General features: G+C 45.2%; 1 protein-coding gene across 1 annotated transcript in view; it reads right to left on the reverse strand.

The window, feature by feature from the left end:
* Positions 1 to 14,644, reverse strand: part of LOC106560309 (transforming growth factor beta receptor type 3) — a 166,908-nt gene that overhangs the window by 68,383 nt on the left and 83,881 nt on the right. Inside the window, exon 4 of the mRNA XM_045687704.2 lies at positions 8,431 to 8,568. Within this exon, the coding sequence (XP_045543660.1) occupies positions 8,431 to 8,568 (138 nt within the window). The remainder of the gene's footprint in view (positions 1 to 8,430; positions 8,569 to 14,644) is intronic.

The raw sequence follows: 14,644 nt of genomic DNA on the forward strand, positions 1-14,644 counted from the left end.
CGTGCGTGTGTGTTGTGTGTGCATTTATGTGGGCGTGCTGATGCATCTGTATGGGCTCTGGTTTTCATGATAGGATGTTTTGCATGCAGTGAGAACACATAACCACCACATCTGGAAATAATATGGAGTATGAATGCCATTCTTGCAGAATGCTATGGTGTTAACTCACATTTGACAATGATTATTTCAGAAGAACCGCAAGCTACATGAAAGTTTTCACAACATATATGGAAATGTAGGTGTTGAGTGTACAGATCCAGACAGGCTTACAGTGTAGAGCAGCATTTTGAGTTAAACCATGTACATGAAGGCCTGTTGCTCTCATTTCGCTCAGATGTTGTCATGTGATACCCCACTGTAAGGTGGGGTATCATGCCCCACTGTAAGGTGGGGTATCATGCCCCACTGTAAGGTGGGGTATCATGCCCCACTGTAAGGTGGGGTATCATGCCCCACTGTAAGGTGGTGTATCATGCCCCACTGTAAGGTGGTGTATCATGCCCCACTGTAAGGTTGGGTATCATGCCCCACTGTAAGGTGGGGTATCATGCCCCACTGTAAGGTGGTGTATCATGCCCCACTGTAAGGTTGGGTATCATGCCCCACTGTAAGGTGGTGTATCATGCCCCACTGTAAGGTGGGGTATCATGCCCCACTGTAAGGTGGGGTATCATGCCCCACTGTAAGGTGGTGTATCATGCCCCACTGTAAGGTGGGGTATCATGCCCCACTGTAAGGTGGTGTATCATGCCCCACTGTAAGGTGGTGTATCATGCCCCACTGTAAGGTGGTGTATCATGCCCCACTGTAAGGTGGGGTATCATGCCCCACTGTAAGGTGGTGTATCATGCCCCACTGTAAGGTGGTGTATCATGCCCCACTGTAAGGTGGTGTATCATGCCCCACTGTAAGGTGGGGTATCACGCCCCACTGTAAGGTGGGGTATCATGCCCCACTGTAAGGTGGGGTATCATGCCCCACTGTATGGTGGTGTATCACGCCCCACTGTAAGGTGGGGTATCACGCCCCACTGTAAGGTGGTGTATCACGCCCCACTGTAAGGTGGTGTATCACGCCCCACTGTAAGGTGGGGTATCACGCCCCACTGTAAGGTGGTGTATCATGCCCCACTGTAAGGTGGGGTATCATGCCCCACTGTAAGGTGGGGTATCATGCCCCACTGTAAGGTGTGTGTGTGTTTTCGTGATGGAAGGGAGGATGGGAGGGAAGATGGGAGGGGAGGGAGGGAGGGATTACCAGTCAGACTGGAAAACAATAACGTTGTTAGGGACTCCAGTGCCAACAGAGCTCACCGACCCTGGTGTGACTATGACCGTAGCTGTTGGCAAGACAGCACAAACAGATCTGGGACCAGGCTAAGCATAAAGTACATGCCAACCTATATCCCATCATTTGGCAGGTAAACCCTAATCACTTGAGGGTTGATATCAATGATGTCCTAAAGGAGTGGTGCGTTAGTCATCAAAGTGGTATAGGTTTGTCACTGATTTTTAGAGTTTACTGCGAGAGGATGTGGAAAGTGTGAGTGTTTGCACAGTGTAAAGAAGAGCCTGTACCCATGGGTAAACCACTGCTGCACATTACACACAAACTACTGCCATACAGACATCAATGTCTCACCACAGGCCACGTGGGAGGGTGCGTGTCTGTGTGCGTGTCTGTGTCTGTGTGTGCCTGTGTGCCTGTGTCAAATCAAATCAAATCAAATTGTATTTGTCACATACACATGGTTAGCAGATGTTAATGCGAGTGTAGCGAAATGCTTGTGCTTCTAGTTCCGACCATGCAGTAATATCTAACAAGTAATCTAACAATTTCACAACAACTACTTTATACACACAAGTGTAAAGCAATGAATAAGAATATGTACATATAAATATATATGGATGAGCTATGGCCGAACGGCATAGGCAAGATGCAGTAGATGGTATAGAGAACAGTATATACATATGAGATGAGTAGTGTAGGGTATGTAAACATTATATAAAGTGGCATTGTTTAAGTGACTAGTGATACATTTATTACATCCAATTTTCCATTATTAAAGTGGCTAGAGTTGAGTCAGTATGTTGGCAGCGGCCTCTCAATGTTAGTGATGACTGTTTAGCAGTCTGATGGCCTTGAGATAGAAGCTGTTTTTCAGTCTCTCGGTCCCAGCTTTGATGCACCTGTACTGACCTCGCCTTCTGAATGATAGCGGGGTGAACAGGCAGTGGCTCGGGTGGTTGTTGTCCTTGATGATCATTTTGGCCTTCCTGTGACATCGGGTGGTATAAGTGTCCTGGAGGGCAGGTAGTTTGCCCCCAGTGATGCGTTGTGCAGACCTCACTACCCTCTGGAGAGCCTTATGGTTGTGGGCGGAGCAGTTTCCGTACCAGGCGGTGATACAGCCCAACAGGATGCTCTCAATTATGCATCTGTAAAAGTTTGTGAGTGTTTTTGGTGACAAGCCAAATTTCTTCACCCTCCTGAGGTTGAAGAGGCGCTGTTGCGCCTTCTTCACCATGCTGTCTGTGTGGGTGGACCATTTCAGTTTGTCTGTGATGTGTACGCCGAGGAACTTAAAACTTTACACCTTCTCCACTACTGTACCGTCGATGTGGATACGGGGGTGCTCCCTCTGCTGTTTCCTGAAGTCCACGATCATCTCCTTTGTTTTGTTGACACTGATTGTGACGTTATTTTCCTGACACCACACTCCGAGGGCCCTCACCTCCTCCCTGTAGGCCGTCTCGTCGTTGTTGGTAATCAAGCCTACCACTGTAGTGTCGTCTGCAAACTTAATGATTGAGTTGGAGGCGTGCATGGCCACGCAGTCATGGGTGAACAGGGAGTACAGGAGAGGGCTGAGAACGCACCCTTGTGGGGCCCCAGTGTTGAGGATCAGCGGGGTGGAGATGTTGTTTCCTACCCTCACCAACTGGGGGCGGCCAGTCAGAAAGTCCAGGACCCAGTTGCACAGGGCGGGGTCGAGACCCAGGGTCTCGAGCTTAATGACAAGTTTGGAGGGTACTATCGTATTAAATGCTGAGCTGTAATCGATGAACAGCATTCTTACATAGGTATTCCTGTTGTCCAGATGGGTTAGGCCAGTGTGCAGTGTGGTTGCGATTGCGTCGTCTGTGGACCTATTGGGGCGGTAAGCAAAATGGAGTGTGTGTCAGGTAGGGTGGAGGTGATATGATCCTTGACTAGTCTTTCAAAGCACTTCATGATGACGGAGGTGAGTGCTACGGGGCGGTAGTCATTTAGCTCAGTTACCTTAGCTTTCTTGGGAACTGGAACAATTGTGGCCCTCTTGAAGCATATGGGAACAGCAGACTGGAATAAGAATTGATTGAATATGTCCGTAAATAAACCAGTCAGCTGGTCTGCGCATGCTCTGAGAACGCGGCTAGGGATGCTTTGGCAGAGACACGTACAGGATTCTACCCTCCACAGCATAACCTTCGCTCCAGATCAAAACTCAAAACCTACAACCTAATTTTGGACAGAATTATCTGGAAGGCCCAAGCTATACAGCAAATGCTCTGGCAAACAAACTGAAAACACCATCCAACCTGGAACTGAGTGAGTAATGTTTAGTCTGAAGCTATATTTTATATTCAAAAGCCAAGAAGAAAAATAAATTACAATGATATATTTTACTTTATGAGGACTGAATGCTAAGTTGGACTAGCAAGCTTGCTGGGACAAGGAGATACAAATTGACATGTCAAGTGAGAGGTGTCAGAGCCCTTTAGCCCAACAATGGCAAGAGAATCAAACAGTCTACTCCAACCAAATGCAGAGGGATTTGAAGCTGCCTCCCACTGTTCAGAGGTAATTAAAATACAGTACACTCTGTATGTAAAAAACGATAAGGCAAGAAAAGAGTACAAAATGGAGCTCCTTATGGAAAATCAAAAGACACTTTTTGTTGACTGTTATAAAAATGGGAACATAAGCAACTTAATCTTCCACACAGACCATCCAATGGCATGGCACAGTGCTATATTAACACACTACCCCTCCGTTAAGAGTGTTACTGAGGGGTGGAAACTCAGGATATTACACAATGAGGACTCTGAGTCAGCTAATATAAATCTCCATAAGTCTGGAACAGTATTGGTACAGGACAACCCCAAACAGTTTCAGCTGGACTTTCACCTAATCAAAGAATTAGCTCAGCAGGAGAAGCTCTCCCTTGAGAAAGATACCCCTAGCGGATCAGACCAGACCTCTTCATCATATAACCCCACAGACGAGCAACCCCAAGCGGAAAGTCAACCTCCCAGCACAGAGTACTACCCTCTCATTGAAATGAAGGATAAATTCACCCAGCTGGAGGTAAGGCAGGTGGAGCTGGAACAGCAGGTGATTACACTCCAGTCAGCACAGACCCAGACAACAGTCCAGCACAACAACACCCCCTTAACCAGACCCGAAGAGCTGGAGGTGGAGAGAGACATATCTGCACTCTGGACTGTAGTGGGACAACACAAACAGGAGAAAGAGCAGGAGCAAGAGAAAAACAGAGCACTAGAGGAGAGGATCAGACTGCTGGAGGAGAGCTTGAGGGGGATGGCGTGTGACAGAGAACAATCCACTAGAGAGGTGGCCACCCCCGCAGAGAAGCCAGCAGAACAGCCCACCTCAGCTCCCGACAAAGGTCTCGACACCACAGCAGAACAGTCCACACCAGAACCCCCCCCCACACACACACACACACACACACACACACACTAAGGACACACACAAGACACAGATTGTACTCCTCAGACGGGAAATATATACATTAAAAAAAATACTTTTCCCAAACACAGAGTGTCTGACCTCTGGTGTCCAAACACCCAGCGTGCCCTAGACCTTCTGTCTGAGGACCAACTAGGGTCACCCAGCCACATAATAATACACACAGGCACAAACGACCTGAGAACACAGCAGGAAAGAGCACTCAAGGGAGTGATTGAAAGCACTCAAGGGAGTGATTGAAAAAGCTTCTTCTACTTTCTCCAATGCACAAGTGGTTATCTCCACCCTGCTACCACAAAAATACTTCCACCCTGCTACCATACAGCAGGTAAACGCAAGTATTTCCTGTGACTGTGCCTCAAAAACAAATATATTCCTGGCCCACCACTCCACCCTGGACTTGAACAGCCTTTATGACCAGGCACACCTATACAAGGCAGCAGTGCCCACCTTCACCCGGACTCTAAAGGACATCTCTCTCAAACGCAGCCCCAACACTTCACACAGGAGCATCAGATCAATAGACACCCCACCCAGACCAGCGAGACACTCTCCCAGACCTGCGGGACCCCCCCCCCCCCAATCAACCAATCAACACCTCCCCAAGTCAAACATGCCCACACCCCATTTAGGCCCCCTCAGATCAGACCTATGCCCCTCCTGCCCAACCCATGCCCCCCACTCCCGCAAAGAGGGCCTCAACATGAAAGTCACACATACGCCCAGGCCGTGAGGGGGCAAACAGGCCCAACCCCCACTCTTACATTAGCCCAAGCCAATGGAATGTACCAGGTGCTCAGCAGGTTCTGCTCACACTTACTGGCCTGAGGCCAAACCACACAACCAACAATATTGGACACTTTATGGAACACAAAGCCTTCACTATATCATCATGGAATATCCAAGGCCTTAGGTCATCTGCCTTTGGCCTAAAGAGCAGGAACCTGGACTTCAGACATTGTCATCCTACAAGAAACATGGTATAGAGGAGACGGACCCACTGATTGCCCTCTAGGTTACAGAGAGCTGGTAATCCCATCCACCAAACTACCAGGTGTGAAACAGGGAAGGGACTCAAGGGGTATGCTAATTTGGTATAGAGCAGACCTAACTCACTCTATTAAATTAATCAAAACAGGAATATTTTACATTTGGCTAGAAATTCAAAAGGAAATGATCTTAACAGAGGAATATGTCATCCTGTGTGCTACCTATACCCCCCCACTAGAATCCCCATACTTTTATGAAGACAGCTTCTCCATCCTGGAGGGGGAAATCAATAATTTCCAGGCCCAGGGACATGTTCTAGTCTGTGGCGACCTAAATGCCAGAACCGGACAAGAACCTGACACCCTCAGCACACAGGGGGACAAACACCTGCCTGGAGGTGACAGCATTCCCTGCCCCATATGCCCCCCTAGGCACAACTATGACAACAGAACCAACAAAAACGGGTCACAACTCCTACAGCTCTGTCGCACGCTGGGTATGTACATAGTCAATGGTAGGCTTCAAGGAGACTCCTATGGTAGGTACACCTATAGCTCATCTCTTGGCAGTAGTACTGTAGACTACTTTATCACTGACCTCAACCCAGAGTCCCTCAGAGCATTCACAGTCAGCCCACAAAATCAAAATCACAGCCTACTTGAACAAAGCAATACTCAATCATGAGGCATCAAAGCCAAAGGAACTGAGTAATATTAAGACATGCTATAGATGGAAGGAATGTAGTGTGGTAACCTACCAAAAAAACAATTAGGCAACAATAAATTAAATCCCTTTTAGACAACTTCCTGGACAAACGTTCCACTGTAACAGTAAAGGTGTAAACTTGTCATTAGAAAATCTTAATAGTATATTTGACCTCTCAGCTTCCCTATCAATTCAAAAAAATTCTAACAGAAAACTAAAGAAAATGAACAACAATGACAAATGGTTTGATGAAGAATTCAAAACCCTAAGAAAGAAATTGAGAAACCTGTCCAACCAAAAACATAGAGACCAGGAAAACCTGAGTCTACGCCTTCACTATGGTGAATCACTAAAACAATACAGAAATACACTACGGAAAAAGAAGGAACAGCACGTCAGAAATCAGCTCAATGTAATTGAAGAATCCATGGACTCTAATCCATAGACTCTAACAACACTAATAATTATCTATCCAAAATGGAGATGTATGGGTAAACCACTTCTCCAATCTTTTTGGCCCTATAACAAAGAACAAACAGCAAAAACATATACATGATCAAAAACAATTCTTAGAGTCAACTATTAAAGACTACCAGAACCCACTGGATTCTCCAATTACCTTGAATGAGCTACAGGACAAAATAAAAACCCTCCAACCCAAAAAGGCCTGTGGTGTTGATGGTATCCTCAATAAAATGATAAAATATACAGACAACAAATTCCAATTGGCTATACTAAAACTCTTTAACATCATCCTTAGCTCTGGCATCTTCCCCAATATTTGGAACCAAGGACTGATCACCCCAATCCACAAAAGTGGAGACAGATTTGACCACAATAACTACTGAGGGATTTGTGTCAAAGGCAACCTTGGGAAAATGTTATCAATAACAGCAGACTCATACATTTCCTCAGTGAAAACAATGTACTGAGCAAATGTCAAAATGGCTTTTTACCAAATTATCATACGACAGACCACATCATGAGAAACCAAATCATGAGAAAACAAAAAGATAATTACTTGACACATTGGAAAGAATTAACAAAAAAACAGAGAAAACTAGAATGCTACTTGGCCCTAAACAGAGAGTACACAGTGGCAGAATACCTGACCACTGTGACTGACCCAAACTTAAGGAAAGCTTTGACTATGTACAGACTCAGTGAGCATAGCCTTGCTATTGAGAAAGGCCGCTGTAGGCAGACCTGGCTCTCAAGAGAAGAAAGGCTATGTGCACACTGCCCACAAAATGAGCTGGAAACTGATGTATGACCATATTAGAGACACGTATTTCCCTCAGATTACACAGATCCACAAAGAATTCGAAAACAAACCCGATTTTGATAAACTCCCATATCTACTGGGTGAAATACCACAGTATGCAATCACAGCAGCAAGATGTGTGACCTGTTGCCAGAAGAAAAGGACAACCAGTGAAGAACAAACACCATTGTAAATACAACCCATATTTATGTTTATTTATTTTCCCTTCTGTACTTTAACCATTTGCACATCGTTACAACACTATATATATACATAATATGACATTTGTAATGTCTTTATTCTTTTGGAACTTCTGTGAGTGTAATGTTTACTGTTAATTTGTATTGTTTATTTCACTTTTGTATATTATCTACTTCACTTGCTTTGGTAATGTTAACATATGTTTCCCATGCCAGTATAGCCCCTTGAATTGAAGAAAGAAAGAGAAAGAGAAAGAGAGAGAGAGAGAGAGAGAGAGAGAGAGAGAGAGAGAGAGAGAGAGAGAGAGAGAGAGAGAGAGAGAGAGAGAGAGAGAGAGAGAGAGAGAGAGAGAGAGAGAGAGAGAGAGAGAGAGAGAGAGAGAGAGAGAGAGAGAGAGAGAGGAGACACACAGCGATTAGAAGGGAAATGAGTTAGATCTGGACCCAGATGGAAGATATGTTTGATAGGAGTAATAGGGGAGTGTTTGTAAGGAACTAAGTTGGAGCTGGACTCACATGGAAGGTGTGTTTAATTCCTAGGGCTAGTTTCTCTGTCCTGATGTCCCACACCACAGGCTGGGGGGAGTTTAGCACAAACACCAGGGGCTTCTGGTGAACCAGCAGGGACTGGATGGGCTTCAGATGCAGCTCCACCTGGGAACAGGGTAACAACACAGAAGGTTAGAGGTCTATAATTAAGCAATAAGGCCTGAGGAGGTGTGGTGTATGGCCAATATACCACGGCTAAGGTCTGTTCTTAAGCACGACACAACGTGTTGGTAACTAGTTTATAATAGCGATAAGGCTTCTCGGGGGTTTGTGGTATATAGCCAATATACCCCAGCTAAGGTCTGTATCCAGGTACTCCTTGTTGCGTCTTGCGTAAGAACAGCCCATAGTCGGGATATATTAGCCATATACAGGGTTGGGTAGGTTACTTTATAAATGTAATTAGTAACGTAACTTTAGGATTACCCAAACTCATTAACGTAATCTGATTACATTCCATTACTTTTAGATTACTTTTCCCTTAAGAGGCATTAGAAGAAGACAAAATGTATGTTACCAATTGAACGACATCTATTGCAGAATAAATCAATGTTAAAGTTTACATACTGTAGCTGGCAATATATGGATGTTCAATTTTACTATATGGGTTGGTTATGTAGTCTTCTTCTAAACCATTGCTTTCTACTACATATAATAATACCATTAAATGATATCTTTACATTAAAAACCAAAGTCTATCAGAATTCCAGTCATTCCAATAAATGTTATACCCCTTAATCTTCAAGAATAGGACTTGGAAATGTGTTTTATTTTATCTTTATTTAACTAGGCAAGTCAGTTAAGAACAAATTCTTATTTACAATGGCCAAACCCTTTGAGCCAGAGTGTCTGTAGTGACGCCTCTAGCACTGAGATGCAGTGCCTTAGAGCACTGTGCCACTCAGGAGCCCCGAGTATAGATTAGCCAAATTGTTTTACCTGAGCATGACCCCAAAACTAAGGACTTATTAGCCAGCCCTACTCTGTTGTTTATGATTTTGTTGTCAGGAAGGACTGATTGGGCTCATTGATTCTAGTTCAAAAATAAATGCTGCGCTCATGGAATGGCATGCTTTGAGAACTACTGAAAAGTGCTATTTACATGTGAAAAATGAAAGCCATATGCTGCATTTGCTATAGGCCTATTGTTAACCTTTTTGTTGGTGCCACTTTAATATCTTGATAATATGCAGCTGTTTAAAGGGCAAATCCACAGATGAAACAATAACACAATGGACACCCCACCTCTGTTTTGGTAAAAAGCTGAGGGATGGGCCTGGAGAAATGCAACCAATCTCAGATAAATAGACAGAGCTATGGATGCAAGGACTGACCATCAATGATATCAAAAAAATTGTTTTAACCACATGTGGATATAAAGTGTTTGTTTACATTCACAATGTTTACAAACAATGGAGTAAAATAACCTTATATTTTGGGTTCTCATGGAGTGTGACAGTTGAACTACACTAACATCAAGGCGGTGACCCGATCCTGTAGGTTCATGCTCTACAACATTCGCAGAGTACGACCCTGCCTCACACAGGAAGCGGCGCAGGTCCTAATCCAGGCACTTGTCATCTCCCGTCTGGATTACTGCAACTCGTTGTTGGCTGGGCTCCCTGCTTGTGCCATTAAACCCCTACAACTCATCCAGAACGCCGCAGCCCGTCTGGTGTTCAACCTTCCCAAGTTCTCTCACGTCACCCCGCTCCTCCGCTCTCTCCACTGGCTTCCAGTCGAAGCTCGCATCCGCTACAAGACCATGGTGCTTGCCTACGGAGCTGTGAGGGGAACGGCACCTCCGTACCTTCAGGCTCTGATCAGGCCCTACACCCAAACAAGGGCACTGCGTTCATCCACCTCTGGCCTGCTCGCCTCCCTACCTCTGAGGAAGCACAGTTCCCGCTCAGCCCAGTCAAAACTGTTCGCTGCTCTGGCACCCCAATGGTGGAACAAGCTCCCTCACGACGCCAGGACAGCGGAGTCAATCACCACCTTCCGGAGACACCTGAAACCCCACCTCTTTAAGGAATACCTGGGATAGGATAAAGTAATCCTTCTAACCCCCCCTTAAAAGATTTAGATGCACTATTGTAAAGTGGTTGTTCCACTGGATATTATAAGGTGAATGCACCAATTTGTAAGTCGCTCTGGATAAGAGCGTCTGCTAAATGACTTAAATGTTAAATGTTAAATGTAACTAAGCTCATGAGGCATTTGTAAGTTATATTCTTCAAGAAGCAATGGATATATACATACACTACCATTCAAAAGTTTGGGGTCACTTAGAAATGTCCTTGTGTTTCAAAGAAAAGCATTTTTTTTTGTTGTCCAGGCCAGCATCCCGGAGGCGGCTCTTCACTTTTGACGTTGAGACTGGTGTTTTGCGGGTACTATTTAATAAAGCTGCCAGTTGAGGACTTGTGAGGTGTCTGTTTCTCAAACTAGACACTCTCATGTACTTGTCCTCTTGCTCAGTTGTGCACCGGGGCCTCCCACTCCTCTTTTTATTCTGGTTAGAGACAGTTTGCGCTGTTCTATGAAGGGAGTAGTACACAGCGTTGTACGAGATCTTCAGTTTCTTGGCAATTTCTCGCATGGAATAGCCTTCATTTCTCAGAACAAAAATAGACTGATGAGATTCAGAAGAAAGTTCTTTGTTTCTGGCCATTTTGAGCCTGTAATCGAACCCACAAATGCCGATACTCCAGATACTCAGATACTTAGTCTAAAGAAGGCCAGTTTTATTGCTTCTTTAATCAGAACAAAAGTTTTCAGCTGTGCTAACACAGCTTTGTTTTGGGCCGTGTGTGGCTCCCAATCAGGCACAGCTGAAGTTCGTTGTTGTTGATTGGGAGTCACACATAAGGAGCATGTTTTTCCTTTGGGTTTTGTGGGTAATTATATTTTCTGTTTAGTTTTGTACCTAGCAGAACTGTAGGCTGTCGTTCATTTTCATGTTTTGTTTGAAGTGTTTCTATTAATTAAATATTGAATATGAACACATCCTCCGCTGCGTATTGGTCCACCTTTTCCGACGATGACTTCTCTGTTTCATCTGACGACGAAGACAGCCGTTACACTGACTTGTGGTGGAACAAACTTAAACTTGCACCTTTTTTCAATGCTGATTTGAATGTCATTGAGAAAACAGAGAAGTGTCAAAGATTTTTTGTGCAAACCTCCTTTCTGAATTTAAAAGTAATCCTCGAAGTAATCATCTAGTTTTTCAAAAGTACCTGTAATCTGATTACAATATTTGTGCTGACAACGTAACGGATTACAGTTACCGTTTTTTTGTAATCCCTTACATGTAATCCCTTACTCCCCAACCCCAACCCTAGCCATATACCACAAACTCCCGAGGTGCCTTATTGCTATTTTAAACTGGTTACTATCGTAATTAGAACAGTACAAATATTTTTGGGAGTCATACCCATGGTATATGGTCTGATATACCATGGCTTTCAGCCAATCAGCGTCATAAGACCTGTCATAACCATGTATGGCCCACTTACAGTGCCTTGCAAAGTGTTCACCCTCCTTCACATTTTTTCTATTTTGTTGCATTACAACCTTTAATATAAATGGATTTTTATTTGGATTTCATGTAATGGATATAGACAACATAGTCCAAATTGGTGAACTGAAATGAAAAAAATTTATAAAAAACGGAAAAGATGTGTGCGTGCATATGTATTCACCTTTTGCTAGGAAGCCCCTAAATAAGATCTGGTGCAACCAATTACCTTCAGAAGTCACATAATTAGTTAAATCTAAGTGTCACATGATCTGTCACATGATCTCAGTATATATACACCTGTTCTGAAAGGCCCCAGAGTCTGCAACACCACCAAGCAAGCGGCACCATGAAGACCAAGGACCTCTCCAAACAGGTCAGGGACAAAGTTTTGGAGAAGTACAGATCAGGGTTGGGTTATAAAAAAATATCCGTAACGTTGAACATCCCACGGCGCACCATTAAATCCATTATAAAAAAATGGAAAGAATATGGCACCACAACAAACCTGCCAAGAGAGGGCCACCCACCAAAACTCACGGACCAGGCAAGGAGGGCATTAATCAGAGAGGCAACAAAGAGACCAAAGATAACCCTGAAGGAGCTGCTAAGATCCACAGCGGAGATTGGAGTAGGACCATAGGACCACTTTAAGCCGTACACTCCACAGAGCTGGGCTTTACGGAAGAGGAGCCAGAAAAAGCCAGAAAAGCTGGAGCAGTTTTGCCTTGAAATGGGCATAAATCCCAGTGGCTAGATGTGGCAAGCTTATAGAGACATACCCCAAGAGACTTGCAGCTGTAATTGCTGCAAAAGGTGGCTCTACAAAGTATTGACTTTGGGGGGGTGAATAGTTATGCACACTCAAGTTTTCAGTTTTTTTGTCTTATTTATTGTTTGTTTCACAATAAAAAATATTTTGCATCTTCAAGGAGGTAGGCATGATGTGTAAATCAAATGATACAAACCAGCATATGGTCAGATACAGTCAGCATAGGGTCAGCATAGGGTCAGCTACAGTCAGCATAGGGTCAGCTACAGTCAGCATAGGGTCAGCTACAGTCAGCATAGGGTCAGCTACAGTTAGAATAGGGTCAGCATAGGGTCAGCTACAGTCAGCATAGGGTCAGCTACAGTCAGCATAGGGTCAGCTACAGTCAGCATAGAGTCAGCTACAATCAGCATAGGGTCAGCTACAGTCAGCATAGGGTCAGCTAGAGTCAGCATAGGGTCAGCTACGGTCAGCATAGGGTCAGCTACAGTTAGCATAGGGTCAGCTACAGTCAGCATAGGGTCAGCTACAGTCAGCATAGGGTCAGCTACGGTCAGCATATGGTCAGATACAGTCAGCATAGGGTCAGCATAGGGTCAGCTACAGTCAGCATAGGGTCAGCTACAGTCAGCATAGGGTCAGCTACAGTCAGCATAGGGTCAGCTACAGTAAGCATAGGGTCAGCATAGGGTCAGCTACGGTCAGCATAGGGTCAGCTACAGTCAGCATAGGGTCAGCATAGGGTCAGCTACAGTCAGCATAGGGTCAGCTATAGGTCAGCATAGGGTCAGCTACAGTCAGCATAGGGTCAGCTACAGTAAGCATAGGGTCAGCATAGGGTCAGCTACGGTCAGCATAGGGTCAGCTACAGTCAGCATAGGGTCAGCATAGGGTCAGCTACAGTCAGCATAGGGTCAGCATAGGGTCAGCTACAGTCAGCATAGGGTCAGCTACAGTCAGCATAGGGTCAGCTACAGTCAGCATAGGGTCAGCTACAGTCAGCATAGGGTCAGCTACAGTTAGCATAGGGTCAGCATAGGGTCAGCTACAGTCAGCATAGAGTCAGCATAGGGTCAGCTACAGTCAGCATAGGGTCAGATACGGTCAGCATAGGGTCAGCTACGGTCAGCATAGGGTCAGCTACAGTCAGCATAGGGTCAGCTACGGTCAGCTACAGTTAGCATAGGGTCAGCTACAGTCAGCATAGGGTCAGCTACAGTCAGCATAGGGTCAGCAACGGTCAGCATATGGTCAGCTACAGTCAGCATAGGGTCAGCTACAGTCAGCATAGGGTCAGCTACAGTCAGCATAGGGTCAGCTACAATCAGCATAGGGTCAGCTACGGTCAGCATATGGTCAGCATAGGGTCAGCTACAGTCAGCATAGGGTCAGCTACAGTCAGCATAGGGTCAGCTACAGTCAGCATAGGGTCAGCTACAGTTAGCATAGGGTCAGCATAGGGTCAGCTACAGTCAGCATAGAGTCAGCATAGGGTCAGCTACAGTCAGCATAGGGTCAGCTACGGTCAGCATAGGGTCAGCTACGGTCAGCATAGGGTCAGCTACAGTCAGCATAGGGTCAGCTACGGTCAGCTACAGTTAGCATAGGGTCAGCTACAGTCAGCATAGGGTCAGCTACAGTCAGCATAGGGTCAGCAACGGTCAGCATATGGTCAGCTACAGTCAGCATAGGGTCAGCTACAGTCAGCATAGGGTCAGCTACAGTCAGCATAGGGTCAGCTACAATCAGCATAGGGTCAGCTACGGTCAGCATATGGTCAGCATAGGGTCAGCTACAGTCAGCATAGGGTCAGCTACAGTAAGCATAGGGTCAGCTACAGTCAGCATAGGGTCAGCTACAGTTAGCATAGGGTCAGCATAGGGTCA

This window comes from Salmo salar, chromosome 10 (genome assembly GCF_965601325.2).
Source record: "Salmo salar chromosome 10, fSalSal1, whole genome shotgun sequence".
NCBI classification, from domain to species: domain Eukaryota; kingdom Metazoa; phylum Chordata; class Actinopteri; order Salmoniformes; family Salmonidae; genus Salmo; species Salmo salar.